We start from the raw sequence: 16100 nt of genomic DNA, 5'->3' as shown, positions 1-16100 counted from the left end.
CAAACTAACTCCTCATCGGGTCATGATCGTGCATCGTAAAAATAGTTCCAATTGAGGGCATCAATTATCTTTCGAATTGGCAAAGACACAACCATCTTATCATTGCTTTCCAAGTTGAAACCTTTTTTTAGCATCATAGGTTAATTTTTGAAGATAGAATCAAACCTTTCTTTCACTTCTTCATCTTGAATCATAATGACATTTTCGGTAGAGGTCTTGGAAGATCTAGGTCTTTTACGAGACATGGTGATTTTTCCCAAAAAATAGGCAAAGTTTTGGTAAAAGGAAGAGAAAAGAAATTGACAATGGGTTATAGAAAGGTGCTTGTGGTGGCAAAAGGATTGCGACAACAACGGGCTTGCGGTGGCGTGAAGCTTGCGATAGCAATAGGATGCGATGACGATAGGGTTTGTAATAACCTATTTTTAGTGAATTGAAACAGTGATTTTTGGACCAAAAATTTGACGTGAAAATATTTATTTTTTTATTATTTTAATATCTATGGTATGTTAGTAGTATCGTATAAAAATTTCGTTAAAAAATTCTATCATTTGCATGCTTAATTACCTGAAAAGGACTAAATCGTAAAAGGTGCAAAAGTATAGTTCTTGTAGCTAAAGGTATTAAATGGCTATATATCTTTAATGTAAGAGGACTTATATGGTAATTAGACAAGTTATGTGGTAGTGGACATTTATGGGTTTGGTTTTATTGATATTATTAATGTTTTAAAAGGATAAAATGGTAAATAGGTAATTAAAGTTAAAATAACTAAAAGAAAATGTGTCCATCTTCTTCATTTTTGCATTTTCTCAACCGATTTCACCATTGAAGACTTAGCTAGGGTTTGGCCAAGCTCTTCCATTGCATGTGAGTGTAATCTGGTCCCGTTTTTAATGATTTTTTATGTTTTCGGGATCGTTGTAGCTTAATCTAGCTAGCCTAGGGACTAGTTTACAAAATTATTAAAGGTTTAGGGTTTTTTCATGAACGTTCTTACATTATTTATGAAGTTTGATGAAAGATTATGAGTCCTTGTTGTTAAATAAGCAACTTTTATAAAGTGATTTTTGATGAAATTATCATTTAGGGACTTATTTATAAAAGTAAGAAAATACCATGATAAATTTTTAAAGTATGAGGTATTATGAGCCCCTAGGTAAATTCTCTAGCATGATATGTGGATGAAATTGCATAAATTTTAATTTACGAGCTTAAGAACTAAATTATAAAGAAGTTAAAATATTATGGGCAAAAATTTAATTTTGCAAAAGTATGAATTTGGACTGAGTTGAATAGTATGAATATTAAACAGATTGAATTTACTTATTTTGATCAAGTTAAGCCTCATACAGACGTAGATCGAGGAAAAGCTAAAGCCTCGGATTAGTGAATCATATTTCGACATCTTTAAAATTGAGGTAAGTTCGTATGTTTAAATAACATTTAATGTTATTTGATTTATATGCTATTATGCTATTTATCATATCATGTTACAATAGAAATCCAACGACGTTTCGATGACTATCGAGCCCCATTTGAACCTTAGGAATATATAGGATACAAATGACATGTCATTATGGTTACCATGTTTCAGGTGCTGGTTCTAAATGTCCTACTAATGGCTGAGTTTCAGCATTTGTTGTGGATACTTGTAAGCTTGGGTGAACGGCATCGTGTATCTACATTTTGACTGTCAGCTTGTGTGAGTAGACCCATTTATGGCTCGAGTGAGCAATGATGTAAAGGAAAAGGAATGGTTTAGACCATATGTTAGCACACTTTGTTTGAGCTTCCCGTGTATCCGATATTATTCTAAGTGGTTCAATGGGCATGAAAAGGGAAGGAACTATAAGTGTTCAAATGGCTAAGTTATGAACTTATGGAAATGTATGAAGTGATGTTGATCAAAGTATGTATAACCATGTTTATGGAAAGTATGAATTCAAATGTGCTATGTTCATAAAATTTTTCTTATCATGTGATGATTTTGCTAAGTTATGTGTTTAAGCACTAGCTTTATTGTTGATGATGCTTAGGCTTGTGCCAAGCTTATGTTGGGTTGGTTCATGTTAATTTTAAAGTTATGCATCTAAATGGTAAGATATGTTCATATTATACGAACTTACTAAGCATTATATGCTTACATTGTTTTCTTTCCTATCTTTTATAGATTATCAGAAGCTCGACTAGTTAGGAAGCTCGTCGGAGACCTATCACACTATCCAGTGATTATATCGGTAGATTTTGATGTTTTAGTCAAGGTTATAATGGCATGTATAGGTGGATTTATGTCTAATGTTCAGTTGGTGCTTATGGTATGTAATGTTGCTTTGAATTTGTGGTAGTTATGATATTTTGATGCCTTGAGGGTTGATGTTAATATGGCTAGGTTGATGCATATTTTGAATAACCATTTTAGTATGTGTTGGCGTGGTTTCAATGTGGTCAATTGTGGTAAGTTTGGTATAGAAATAAGTTGGATGTGAATGGTTGATGAATGGCCAAATATGCACATGTTTAAGTATGTTTGATTGTTGTGATTGAGGTGCCTTATTGGCATATGGGTTGTATGGATAAATGGTGTAATGAATTGGTCATTTTTATGCATGTTTGGGGTAGGTTATGATGGCTTGGTCATATGAGCAATTCTATTAGGATTCATGTTTTGAATGGGTGAAAGAAATGGCTTGATTTTGGCCAATTTCTTGTCCACACGGCCTAAGACACGGTTGTGTGTCTTAGTCGTGTATGACACACGACCGTGTGTCCCCTGTAGGTTTTAAAGGTTGCAAGTCAGACAGTTACATGGCCTAGTACACGACCTGGCACACGGGAGTGTGGCATGGCTGTGTGACCCAATTCAGAGAGTTACACGGGCACGAACACGAGCCAGGACACGGCTGTTTGTCTCCATTTCGAATGTTACACGACCTGCCCACATGGCCGTGTGACCCCTGTAGTGTGAATTTTTTAAACTTTTTCCTCAAGGTTTCAATTGTTTCTAATTTAGTCCCAAATTATTTCTAAAGTGTTTCTAAGGCCTCGAGGGCTCGACTAAGGGACGAAATGCATGAATATGAATTGGTTATGCTATGTTTAATGAAATGATTGGAAATGTATATTTGTACATTATAGTTTTACGGTAATGCTCCGTAACCCTATTTTGACGATGGATATGGGTTAAGGGTGTTATAGGGTTGCTCCGGCAAAAACCTTGCAGCAACAATGCTAGGGTTTTACGACAGGAAAAGGATTTTGGAGAGAAATTTGGGATTTAGGCCGACGGCTAAGAGGAAAAAAAATGAGTGGCTAGGGTTTAAGCTAATTGTTTTAAGGGTTGTGAGAATTATGTTGGTAGAAAGAGGTTTATATTGTGGTGAATTAGGGCAAACTTGTAGCAAAATTTTAGCTACTTAAGGTGACTTGGGCAGCAAGTAAAGATGGGGGGAAAAAGTGGTGGCAAAATTAGGGTTTTAGGGAACCCTTATGAATGACAATCAATGGGTAAATTTCTCCTCTTTGCTATTGAGGCCTGAAGCCCAAATTATATTTACAAACTAGACTGCTTAAAAATAAATAAATTGATTAGTACTTGGGTCAATTTGACCCCCTTTATAAAACATAAACAAATTAAACAAAAATTAAAATTAGATGCAAAGATAAAATTGAAAAATAAAAATAAAAATTTTAAAATTAATTAGAAATTTTCTTTTCAAAAAATTACATTAAATTAATTCTCAGGAAAGGTTGGAAGGGTCACAACGGTCCTACTTAAGTTCCAATCTCCTTAGGCAGAATTAATTAAATGTACTAATTTAAGAAAATAATTTCGAACTTTTTATTAAAAGGTAGGTTTATGAAAAATTAGGGGTCTAATAATTTGAACGAGATTTTAATTCGCTTAACTTCATCATCCCAATAGTGCTTGAGATGTTGACCATTAACTTTAAACGTACCTCCATGGTTGTCGTACAATTCTACAACTCCATATGGATAAACTTTGTGGATGGTATAATGTCCATTCCATCGAGACTTGAGTTTTCCAAGAAATAACATTAGCCTCGAATTAAACAAGAACACTTTCTATCCTTCACTGAATTCACGAGGTTGTATATGACTATCATGTCATCTCTTATATTTTCATTACACATCTTGGCATTCTCGTATGAAAATAACCTCAATTTTTCCAACTCATCAAGTTGTAGTATCATTCTCTCATCGGCTTGCTTAAGATACAAATTCAATTTGTAACACCCCTAACCCGTATCTGTCGCCGACTTAGGGTTACGAAGCATTACCGTACAAATGAAACATTAAAACATACATTTCATACATCACTGAAAACATATTATAATACCTTCTTTCACATACATATCGTCCCTTAATCGAGCCTTCAAGGCCCTAGAAAAACCTTAGAAATAATTCGGGACCAAATTGGAAACATTTGGAAAGTTTAATAAAAATTTAGAAAAATTTGACTACAAGGGTCACACGGCCGTGTGCCTCACACAATTGAGACATACCCCCATGTCTTAGGTAGTGTAACCTTCGAACTAGGGACACACGGTCGTGTCCCACCCCGTGTCCTCACCTGTGTAACTCTCTGGGTAGGGTCACACGGCCGTGTGTCAGGCCGTGTAACTCTCAAAATAGCCCCACATGCCCTTGTGCCAGGCCGTGTAACTAACTGACTTGCATACAAAGGAACCTACAGGAGACACATGGTTGTGTCACCAGGCCATGTGTCACACACGGCTAAGTCACATGCCTCTGTCTCAGACTGTGTAGACCTAAAATTTGCATAAAATCAAGCCATTTCCAATACCAATTCATGCATGATCCTTTAGGCCAATTGCGCACATATTGAAGGCACCTAAACCTTATCAAAACATACATATAAATACCAATTCAAGAGTCTTAAATCAACTAACCAATATGCCATTCAAGGCACCTCAATTGCAATAATCAAAACCTATCTAAACACGCATATTTTACTACTTACCATTCATCAACTACTAGTTCCAAAAACTTACTAAACATACAACATAAGGTAGCTTAATGACACAAACCATCAAACGATACTAATAAGCCATTTTCATCCATTACCAAAAGTGACCAAAACTACTTTCTAAAGCAAACATTATAACCTATTATGCATAAATGACACCAAAACACAAACACATTTAGTTATTATTTACATATTCATCAAACACCACTTTAAAACATCCTATATACATTTCAACCACAAATTGAACTGCATAAGTTTATGCATGCCACTACCCTAGGAGATACAAAAGCTACCAATATCGATGGATAGTGTGAGCTGAAGGTTTGATCCGTCCAAAATGTCAACAACAATGATATACAAAACAATCCACAAGAACGAATAATCTAATAGAGCTTAGTAAAAACATAGTATATCATTTAATCTAACAATAATTGAATATGATTTAGAGTTACCAGAGTCTAAACAGGGCACAAAAATGCATTCAGGGGTACCAGAGTACAAGCAGGGGCACGTATGTGCAATTCAGGGGTACCGAAGTATAAACAGGGGCATGTATGTTCAATTCAAGGATATTAAAGTACAAACAGGAGCACATATGTGCAATTTAGGAATAATATTCTAAAAAAATAATAATTAAAGCATCATTATATAAGTACACAAATAGAAATTCATTTACATATTAAAACACTACGAACTTACCTCGACGACTAGGGCATATAAACGAGATCTATTAATCCGAGCCTTTAGCTTTTCCCAGATCTAGATTCGTCGTGATATATCTTGATCTATATAGAAAATTTTAATCAATTTAAAATCCCTAGCATTCAATTTAGTCCACGTTTCATTTTTACAAAATTACTATTTTACCCTTAACATTTTAACTTGTCACAATTTAGCCCTTAAGCTCATAAATTGAAATCTAAGCATTTTAATCCTCTTTTCAATCTAGCTGATTTCTATAGGGACTTAAACCAATCCATACAAACCATCATTTCACAAATTTAACATGAAATTTTACCATTTTTACAAACAAGTCCCTAAATGCCATTTTCATAAAAAATCACTTTACAAAACTTGTTTATTTATCAAAAATGACTCATAATCTATCATTAAACATCAAGAATAATACAAAAAATTTCATGGTATGACCCTCAATATTTGGCAGTTTTACAAATTGATCCCGGGGCTAGCTAGATTAAGCTAAAACAACCTTAAAAACATAAAAATCATTAAAAATGGGGTTGAAAAACATACCATGCAAGCAAGAAGGTTTGGTAAAATACCCTATCCAATTCCAGTGGTTTATTTTTGGTTGAGTTATCAAATGAAGAAGATTATACCATCTTTTCTTTTCTTTTCTTTTATGTTTTATTTACCAATTTACCATTTTACCCCTAAAAACATTAATAATTTCAATAAAACCTTGCCATAAACATCCACTAACTATAGAAATGGTCTAATTACCATCTAAGTCATCTCAATTTAAGGCTTCATAGTCATTTTACCTTTTAACTAATGGAATTCTACTTTTACACTTTTTACGATTTAGTCCTTTTTATTTTATTAATCATGCAAACGTCAAAATTTCTTAACGAAATTTTTATACGATCATGCTAACATCCCATAGACATTAAAATAATAATAAAATAATAATATACTTGTTAGATTTGTGGTTCCAAAACCACTGTTTTGATTTCACAGAAAATATGTTGTTAAACAACTGTTTCAAAGCCGAGTGAGCTTTATTCTCCAATTCGAGCGGCAAATGACATGCCTTTTGAAAAACTAACCGATAGGGAGTCATTCTTAACAGTGTCTTAAAAGCAGTTCGATAGGCCCATAGAGCATCATCGAGCCTTCGAGACCACTATTTTCTTTTAGGGCACACCACCCTCTCAAAAATACCTTTGATTTCATGATTCCCCCTTTCAACTTGCCCATTTGACCGTGGGTGATAGGCAGTAGCAATCCTATGCTTCACATCATACTTTTTAAGTAATCACTTAAGCCACCTATTTACAAAGTGAGATCCTTCATCGCTAATTATAGCTCTAGGAGTCCCAAACAGTGTAAATACATGCTTATGCAGGAATCACATGACTACCTTAACATCATTTGTTGGGTACGCCTCGGCTTCAAACCACTTGGATACATAGTCCACAGCTACCTCTAAAATATTTGTCAAGGGGATCTCGTTCCTCATTGATATGTTTTCGGTTCTTTGGCATCTATCATATTTTTTCACATATGCATACACATCCTTAAATATTGTAGGCCAAAAGAATCCTGCTTGCAAAATCTTTGCTGTAGTGTGAGAACCACCAAAGTGTCCCCCACTTGGAGATGAATGGCAGTGGTACAAAATCTCGTCAATCTCACTTCCAACTATGCACTTTCTGATTATGTTATCTGTATATTCTTTAAACAAAAATGGATCCTCCCAAAAATCATATCGACTATCATGAAGGAATTTCTTCCTTTGTTGGTATGTCATTTCTCGAGGAATTATTTCACATGATAAATAATTGGAAAAATTAGCAAACCAAGGTGTTTCATAGATTCAACTTACATCAAATATATGCTCATTAGGGAAATTCTCATTAATTGGAATAAGTGAAGAAGTTACCTCATTTTGTTCCACCATCGACAGATGATCAGCTACTTGATTTTCAACACCTTTTCTGTCTTGGATCTCAATGTCAAATTCTTGGAGTAAAAGTATCCAATGAATTAGCCTCAGTTTAGCATCTTTCTTCGTAACTAAATACTTAATAGTCGCATGATCGGTAAACACTGTAACTTTGGCACCTATGAGATATGAGCGAAACTTGTCAGAGCAAAAGCTATAGCAAAAGTTCTTTTTCGGTTACCTTATAATTGAGTTGGGCTCCTATCAAAGTTATGCCTACATAGTAGATAGGATGAAACAGTTTGTTTCTTCTTTGACCCATCGTAACTCCAACAGCAAAATCCCTTGTATCAAACATCAACTCAAAATGTGAATTCCAATCAGGTGTAACAATTATTGGGCCTGAAATTAACCGATTTTTCAATTTCTCAAAAGCTTCTAAACATGCTTTGTTAAAATAAAAAAATAATATCTTTTTCTAAAAACATACATAAAGGTTTAGAAATTTTTGAAAAATCCATAATAAATATACGATAAAAACTAGCATGACCTAAGAAACTTCTAACTCTTTTCACACTAACTGGAGGTGGTAATATTTCAATTACATCTACCTTTGCTTTATCCACTTCAATCCCATTCTTGGAAATTTATGTCCTAAGACAATTCCCTCGTTAACCATAAAATGACATTTCTCCCAGTTGATGACAAGATTCGTCTCCTCGCATCTTTTTAATACCTTAGTCAAATTACGCAAACAAATATCATAAGTGTTACCAAAAACGGTATAAATTTCAACCATATCAGTGAAAATTGCCATCATACATCGTTGAAATGTGGTAAGTGCATTACATAAGCCAAAATTCATTCGCCTAAAAGCAAATGTATCGTATGGGCAAGTAAAAGTAGTTTTATGTTGGTCTTCTGGGGCTACAACTATTTGGTTGTATCCCGAATATCCATCTAAAAAGCAGTAAAATTCGTTACCTGCTAGTCGATCTAACATCTAATCCATAAAAGGCAATGAAAAATGATCCTTACGAGTGGCTTTGTTCAATTTTCTATAGTCAAAACAGATTCTCCAACCCATGATAGTTCTCATCTGGATTAACTCATTACATTTATTCTCAACAATCGTGATTCCACCTTTCTTTGGTACACATTGTACCAGACTTACCCAAGAACAATCTAAGATGAAGTAGCTAATTCCCGCGTCTAACTATTTGATTACCTTCTTCTATACTACCTCTTTCATTATAGGGTTAAGTCTTATTTCTCCATCGATTCGGCCTTGCTCACCTTCCTCCAAAATAATCTTATGCATACAGAAGGAAGGGCTTATACCTCGTATGTCAACTATGGTCCAACCAATTGCCTTTTTAAATTTCTTTAAAACATCAATCAACTGCTCATCTTAATGTTTTGTCAAGTCTTCTAAAACAATCATAGGAAAATTAGAACTATTATCAAGATAAACGTATTCTAGGTGGGATGGAAGTACCTTTGGTTCAAGGTTAGGTGGTTCCTCAATTAACAACTTGGGTTGTGTAAATTCCTAAACTTTCAACTCTAGCGGTTCGAACTGTAGTGGTTGATCATAACTTCTTGGATTGACTTCCATCAAACCCAAATCTTTATTACCTTTTTTCATTTTCAAATGGTTTAGACCCTAAAGTGTTCTCCAATGGGTCTTCTTCAGAATTACTTTCCAGAAAAACTAAAGTTTCTAATTCCTCTATTACTGAACACTCTTTTGAAGGATCAAGAAATTTCATGGCCTTCAGAATGTTAATGTTACCTTATCATCTTCAACTCGCATGGTGAGTTCACCTTTTTGCACATCTACCAACATTCTTCCCATGGCTAGGAAAGGTCTCCCAATGATGATCAGAACTTCCCTACCTGCTTCAAAGTCTAACATAATAAAGTCATCAGGAAAAATAAAGTTATCAACTTTTACGAAAACATCCTCGATCTTTCCCTCGAGATATGCTAATGAAGAATTCATAAGTTGAAGTTTCACAGTAGTGGATTTTACTTCACCTATTCCTAACAGTTTGAAAATAGATTTGGGCATCAAGTTGATGCTTACTCCAAGGTCGAACAAAGCTTTATCGTGGTAAGATTCTCTGATGTTACAAGGTATTGTAAAGCTTTTAGGGTCTTTCATTTTAGGAGGTAGCTTATTTTGTAAGAACGCATTGCACTCCTTCATCAAAGCAACAGTCTTATTCTCACTAAGCCTTTTCTTCTTGGACAAAATATCCTTCATAAACTTCACGTAATTGGGCATTTGTTCTAAAGCCTCTACCAACAAAACTTTGATGTGTATTTGTTTTAAAACACCCAAGAGCTTTTTGAAGTGCACCTCTTGTTTCTACCTATTCTACTGGAGTCTTTGAGGATATAGAACTCTGGGTTGATACAGACAACTTTTCTGAAGAGGCAAATCTACAAAAGGTGTTAGCTTCTCAAAATTTACTAGTTTAAGGTTTACCTCATCAGATTTTTCAGCATCTGATTTTTCTGGTGTAGGAACTTCAACTGTTGGTTGAGTTTCCTTCTTCTCAGTAGGCTCATCATCTTCAATCACAACCTCCTTAGGTTCCAAAATCTTGCCACTTCGTAATGCAAATACCTTGTAATGTTCCTTACCCAAACTCCTTGGACTTTCTGTATCACTCGACAAGGCTCCTTGCGGTCTACTACGAAGCTCAGTAACTAACTAACCCATTTGATTTTCCAGATTTTTCAGTGTTGTTGCTTGACTTTGGATCAAAGCGTCATTTTTGCCATATACGACTTCAACAAGTCCTTCAAACTATTTGATGACTCAGCTTGAGGTAGTTTTAGAGCTTGTTGATTAAACCCTTAGGATTGATTGGGTTTACGTTGTATATGGTTGTTCGGTCCATTTCCTTGGTTACTTTAGGAAAAGTTTGGATGATTCCGCCATGATGGATTGTAGAAGTTGGACTTGGTCCTTGTCCACTTCTATTTTGATACTGATTCCTTACATAACAAATAGACTTGGGGTTTGAAGGGTAATTCTCAAAATAATAACCATCCCTACAATACACATAGGAAACAACATCATACTGACTTGGTGATTGAGCTGAAAAATTATCCAAACCATTAGTGATAAACTATTTCAACAATGAGGAAATAGAAGATACCTGAGTAGAGATTAAAGTTAGGGCATCTACTTTATGCACTTTGGCTACTCGTCTTCTAGAAACTGCTCGATTTTTTGGGTATTGGTAATTGTTGCTAGCGATCCTTTCGATGATCTCATAAGCCTCGTTATAAGACTTAGACAAAATCGCACTCTTCTCAGAATAATTCAGCATTATTCTTGTATGTGCATTGAGATCATTATAAAATGTCTCCAATTGGATACAATGGGAAATACCATGATGAGGACACTTACGAAGCAATTCCTTGAATCTTTCCCATGCCCTGTATAAGGACTAATCATCCAATTGTTAAAAAGTAGTTATCTCATTTCGCATCTTTGCATTTTTGCTCAATGGAAAATACTTTACCAAAAACCTTTTTTGCTAATTCTTGCCAAGTAGATATTGAACTTGTTGGTAATGAATTCAGCCATGCTTATGCTCGATCTCGCAATGAGTATGGAAACAACTTCAACCTTAATATATCTTCAGTCACACTAGCTAACTTAAACAAATCACTCACCTCCATGAATAATTGAAGGTGAAGATGTGGATCTTCCGTGGGCATACCACTAAACTGGCCCACTATTTGGAGCATTTGAAACATCACTGGTTTCAATTTGAATTGGGGTTCCACGATATCCAGCCTCTTGATTCTCAGATTTATCTTATTAAAGAGTGGTACAGTGTATTGTCTTATGGCAAGATCCTTATCATCCGCAATAAGGATTGGATTCTGCACATTATTGACTCATTTACCTTATCCATCATTTTGATTTCCAAGGTCCATCTCACTTGTCTTTGAGCAAATCTCTCGCGTCTTTTCTGTCTAAATGCTCGTTTAATTTCAGGGTCCACAAGTAATAGATCAATGATTTAATATATGCTCATAAACACCTGATAAATAAATCACAAATAAAGAATAAAGAATAAATTAGTAATGTTAAAAAATAAAAACCAAACTATAAAAATAATTTCACAAAGAATTATTAAAGTAACATTCCCCGCAACAGCGCCAAAAACTTGTAACGCGATTTGTGCAAGTGTACACAGTCTTTCAAGTAATAAGTAAGTAAAATGAGTTATCGTCTCCATAAGGACTATGTATGTTAATTGATTATTTGTAAAATTATAAATCACAATTTGATATAATAACTCAATAATTCTGAATTGTGATGATTAAATTAACTAGTTGCAAAGAGATCCCTAATGCAATTTTAATATAAATGCAAATTACCTAAATGTATGAATGAATGGCTTTAGCAAAAAAAAATTAACATTAAATGGGCTAGGAAAATTATATTAATCAATTCAATATGTTTTATCATACTTAACAATGTTCAGAAATATTTCCATGGCAACTCGATCTTTCATGAGTTAGGAAACCAAATTAAGTCCTCTCAGATCTTTTACTTAATGAAGTATGCATTTTACTGATCATATTAGACTAAGGGTTTCTTAGAATTTATGTGAGGTTACAGGGACATTTACATTCGCAACTGTTTAATTACATAAACCTAAAAACTATACAAGATAATAGAGCAAACAAAAGATATTATGAACCTAAACTTAGTTGGGTTTAAGGATCTAAATTGAGCTTTGCACTTCTCAATTATATGTCTACTAGTCATCATTTAGTTAGGATCCCTCAGCTAATCTGAGTGCACTCAATCACTTATGAATGAAATGTATCATGATATTAATTGAAAACATGATCGACTGAGGCCCAAACATATTAAACATGAATAAAATAAATCTTATTGAATTAACATAATCATCGTAGAAAATAGGATTTAAAATACCATAGTTGATGTCAAAAACAATAAACTCAAAGCAAACATAATTAAAATAAATAACAAGAGGAAAGAGTAAACTTTATTCAGTTTAGCAGCCTTTTGGATCTATTCTGACTGATGTGCTCCTCTATTCTAATCGGTGCTTCTTTGCTAAGGGTTTCAAGGTGGTCAGCCAAGGAATGCTTTTGACAAAGTTTTTGTGGCTAAAGGATGCAAGGGTGATGGACGGCTATGCAAGGTAAAACAAAAGGGAAATGAGAGAGTGGAATGAAGAGAGAATGAGAGATGTGTTATGAGTGAAGGGATGAATGAAATGATGAGGGATGCATGGTATTTATAGGTGAAGGTAAGGGGTAGAGCTTGATAAAAATAGAATTTAAGTTCCTTCCTTTTCTCTCACATATGGCTGAGCACGATTCATGGAAAATGGGATGACTTATTCTCCTCATTTTGAATTCAAACAAAGGTTATTAATAGCCATAGGGTGGACGATTTCAACAGCAAAGTTGTTGGGCTAATTTCTAATTACTTTCCAACTGCAAAGACCTTCAATTAAATACCCAAAGCTTGCTTTTGGGCAGCCATCTACTTATGCCAAAACTGGGCTTTAATTCCCCCTTGTTGGACGGTTTCTCAATCCAATAATTGAGCAAACATGTCCATCTTTTAGCACATCTTTTACTGGGTCAAGTTATCAACCTCACGTCCTAATTTGCATGGTTTTGTCGTCCACATGAATTTATTTGTGCATGTCCATGTTTCATTCATATTAATCACATCTTCAATGGTCCTCCTACATAGTGAAAAATCACATATCAATAAATTAACATGAAATAATATAAAATATGTACAAAAATTATGTAATTAAACACAATTTCACATACTTTATAAATTCATGCCCAATATTACTAATTAAATAAAATTCACTTATTTTAATAACAATTACCTAATATTAACATATTTTTTAAGTAAAAAGGTGGTAAAAATGTATAGAAAAACCCTATATAATTTTGAGTTTGCAGTAATGACCGACAATAATTCAAGAGTTATGAATTAGTAGCAAATTGTGAAGTGCTTATGAGCAACTATTAATCGATTAAAGTGCTTGGTCAAGGAACGATGGAACTCAACTTCACATCTGTAAAGAAATTTACTTTGACCAATGTGTTGCATGTTCCCGATGTGAGGAAGAATTTAGTGTCCACTAGTACTCTGTGTAACAAGGGGTTCAAGATTATCTTGGAATCCGATAAGTTTGTCTTGCTTAAGGTGATATATATGTGGGAAAAGGATATTGTAATAAGGGTATGTTTAAGTTGAGCATTGATATGAATACAATTAATTCTTCTGCTTATATTGTTGAGTCTTATATTGTGTGGCGTGTATGTTTAGCACATTTTAATTTTAAAACTTTACAATATATGCACAAGAATGGTTATATCAATCTAAGTAATGATGAGTTTGTGGATAAATGTGAAATTTGTATTCAATCAAAAATTACCAAGAAGCCATTTCCTAATAAGTGTGAAAGGAATTCGCAAATGTTAGATTTAATCCATTCAGATGTTTGTGAATTAAATAGAACTCTAATAAGAGGTGGAAAATGATATTTTATCACTTTTATAGACGACTTCTCTAGATTTACTTATGTGTATGTCATAAAAAGTAAAGGAGAGGCTTTTGATATGTTTAAACATTTTAAAAATGAGATTGAGAATTTGTTTAGTAAAAAAATCAAAGTGCTTCGTAGTGATTGAGGTGGTGAATATTTTTCAAATGAATTTAATGTATTTTGTGAGGAACAAGGTGTCGTACATGAGTGTTTCCTGCCTTATACTTAGCAACAAAATGGTTTGGCAAAAAGAAAGAACCGTACTTTAGTGGATATGGTTAACTCGATGTTGTTAAATGCTAAACTTCCATATAATCTATGGGGTGAAACATTATTGACCATGTGTTATATCCTTAACAAAATACCATCAAAAGAATTTAGAGTATCTCCATATCAGTTATGGAAGGGTCAGACACAAAACTTAGATTATTTCAAAGTGTAGGGGTGTTTGGCTTACTATAGAATTCCCAACCAACGAAGAATAAAGTTAGGAACAAGAGACATCAAAGCTGCATTTGTTGGATATGTCCAACACTCTAAGGCTTATCATGTTCTTGACATAGTGTTAAAATGATAATTGAAACAAGAGATGTTGTATTCATTGAAAATAAGGTTATCAATTATTCAATGGATTTGGAAAAAGAATATCGACCAATGATCTCAAGTGATCAAACCAAAAGAAGCCTTTGTGACAATAAGGATACGGAGACGGGGAAAAGTCAAAGAGTGAGAAAAGTAAAGGACTTTAGTCCCAATTTCATTTCCTTGCAATCTCTAGCATTATTTATTGAGGGAAATAGAGAATCCGTAATTAGGAAGATCCCCATAGTGTTTAATGTGGATGGTGATCCACAATCCTATAGTGAAGCCATGACTTTTATGGATGTAGCATTTTGGAAAGAGGCGGTCAATAATGAAATGGATTCAATATTGTCTAACAATACTTGGATTCTAGTTGATCTTTTTTAAGGATCGAAGCCTATCGAATGCAAATGGGTGTTTAAAAGGAAAAATACTCCAACAGGGGGTTCTCCAACCTTTAAGGCTAGGTTGGTGGCTAAAGGATTTAGGCAAGAGGAAGGCCTAGATTATTTTGACACCTATGCACCAGTGGCTAAGATGACCTCCATTCTAATTCTTATAGCACTTGCATCTATCCATAAGTTACATGTACATCAAATGGATGTTAAGACAACTTTTTTGAATGGTGATCTCGAAAAGGAAGTCTACATGGAGCAACCAGAAGGTTTTGTGCTCCCTGGGAATGAACATAAAGTGTGTAAGTTGATCAAGTCATTATATGGTCTAAAACAAGCGCCTAAACTGTGGCATGAGAAATTTAACTTGATTATCTTGTCATATGGTTTTTTACATAATGGTGCGGATAAATGTATTTACACTAAATTCACTTATAGGTACAGTGTAATTATTTGTCTCTATGTAGACGATTTGTTGATTTTATAGCCTTGGTATGTACAGTGTAACTATGGAGACTGAATTTATAGCCTTGGTGGGTACTGGCAAGGAAGCGGAATGGCTAAGAGATCTCTTGTTAAATATAAAGTTATGACCAAAACATAGGTTCGCCATTTCTATATATTGTGATAGTGAATCCACCATGTCTCGAGCATAGAAGAAGGTGTACAATGGAAAGTCTAGACAGATAAGTTTGAGACATGAGTATGTGAGACAATTGATTAGGGACGGTGTGATAATTGTTACCTATGTTAAGTCAATTGGAAATTTAGTGGATCCATTGACAAAAGGTTTGCCAAGGGATATGATTAAAAGAACCACCACTAAGATGGGATTAAAACCATTCTAATCGCGTCATTGATAATGGAAACCCAACCTTGTTCCAGCCAAAAGTTAGTTTTGA

General features: G+C 34.2%; 1 protein-coding gene and 1 non-coding gene across 2 annotated transcripts; one reads left to right on the top strand and one right to left on the bottom strand.

The window, feature by feature from the left end:
- Window positions 1-9417: 9417 nt before the first annotated feature.
- On the bottom strand, window positions 9418-9930 carry LOC105771772 (uncharacterized). Its single transcript, XM_012593168.1, has one exon. It carries the CDS (start codon window positions 9928-9930, stop codon window positions 9418-9420), a length of 513 nt encoding a protein of 170 aa, XP_012448622.1.
- Window positions 9931-11045: 1115 nt separating this feature from the next.
- On the top strand, window positions 11046-11152 carry LOC128041985 (small nucleolar RNA R71). Its single transcript, XR_008197193.1, has one exon. It is a non-coding gene; the product is annotated as a small nucleolar RNA R71 (small nucleolar RNA).
- Window positions 11153-16100: the final 4948 nt, after the last annotated feature.

This window comes from Gossypium raimondii, chromosome 6 (assembly GCF_025698545.1).
Source record: "Gossypium raimondii isolate GPD5lz chromosome 6, ASM2569854v1, whole genome shotgun sequence".
Taxonomy (NCBI): domain Eukaryota; kingdom Viridiplantae; phylum Streptophyta; class Magnoliopsida; order Malvales; family Malvaceae; genus Gossypium; species Gossypium raimondii.
This window is presented reverse-complemented; position numbering and strand designations above follow the sequence as displayed.

Coding starts and splice junctions, on each gene's coding strand:
- LOC105771772 (XM_012593168.1), bottom strand. CDS start 9,930: ATGCCCAATTACGTGAAGTTTATGAAGGATATTTTGTCCAAGAAGAAA.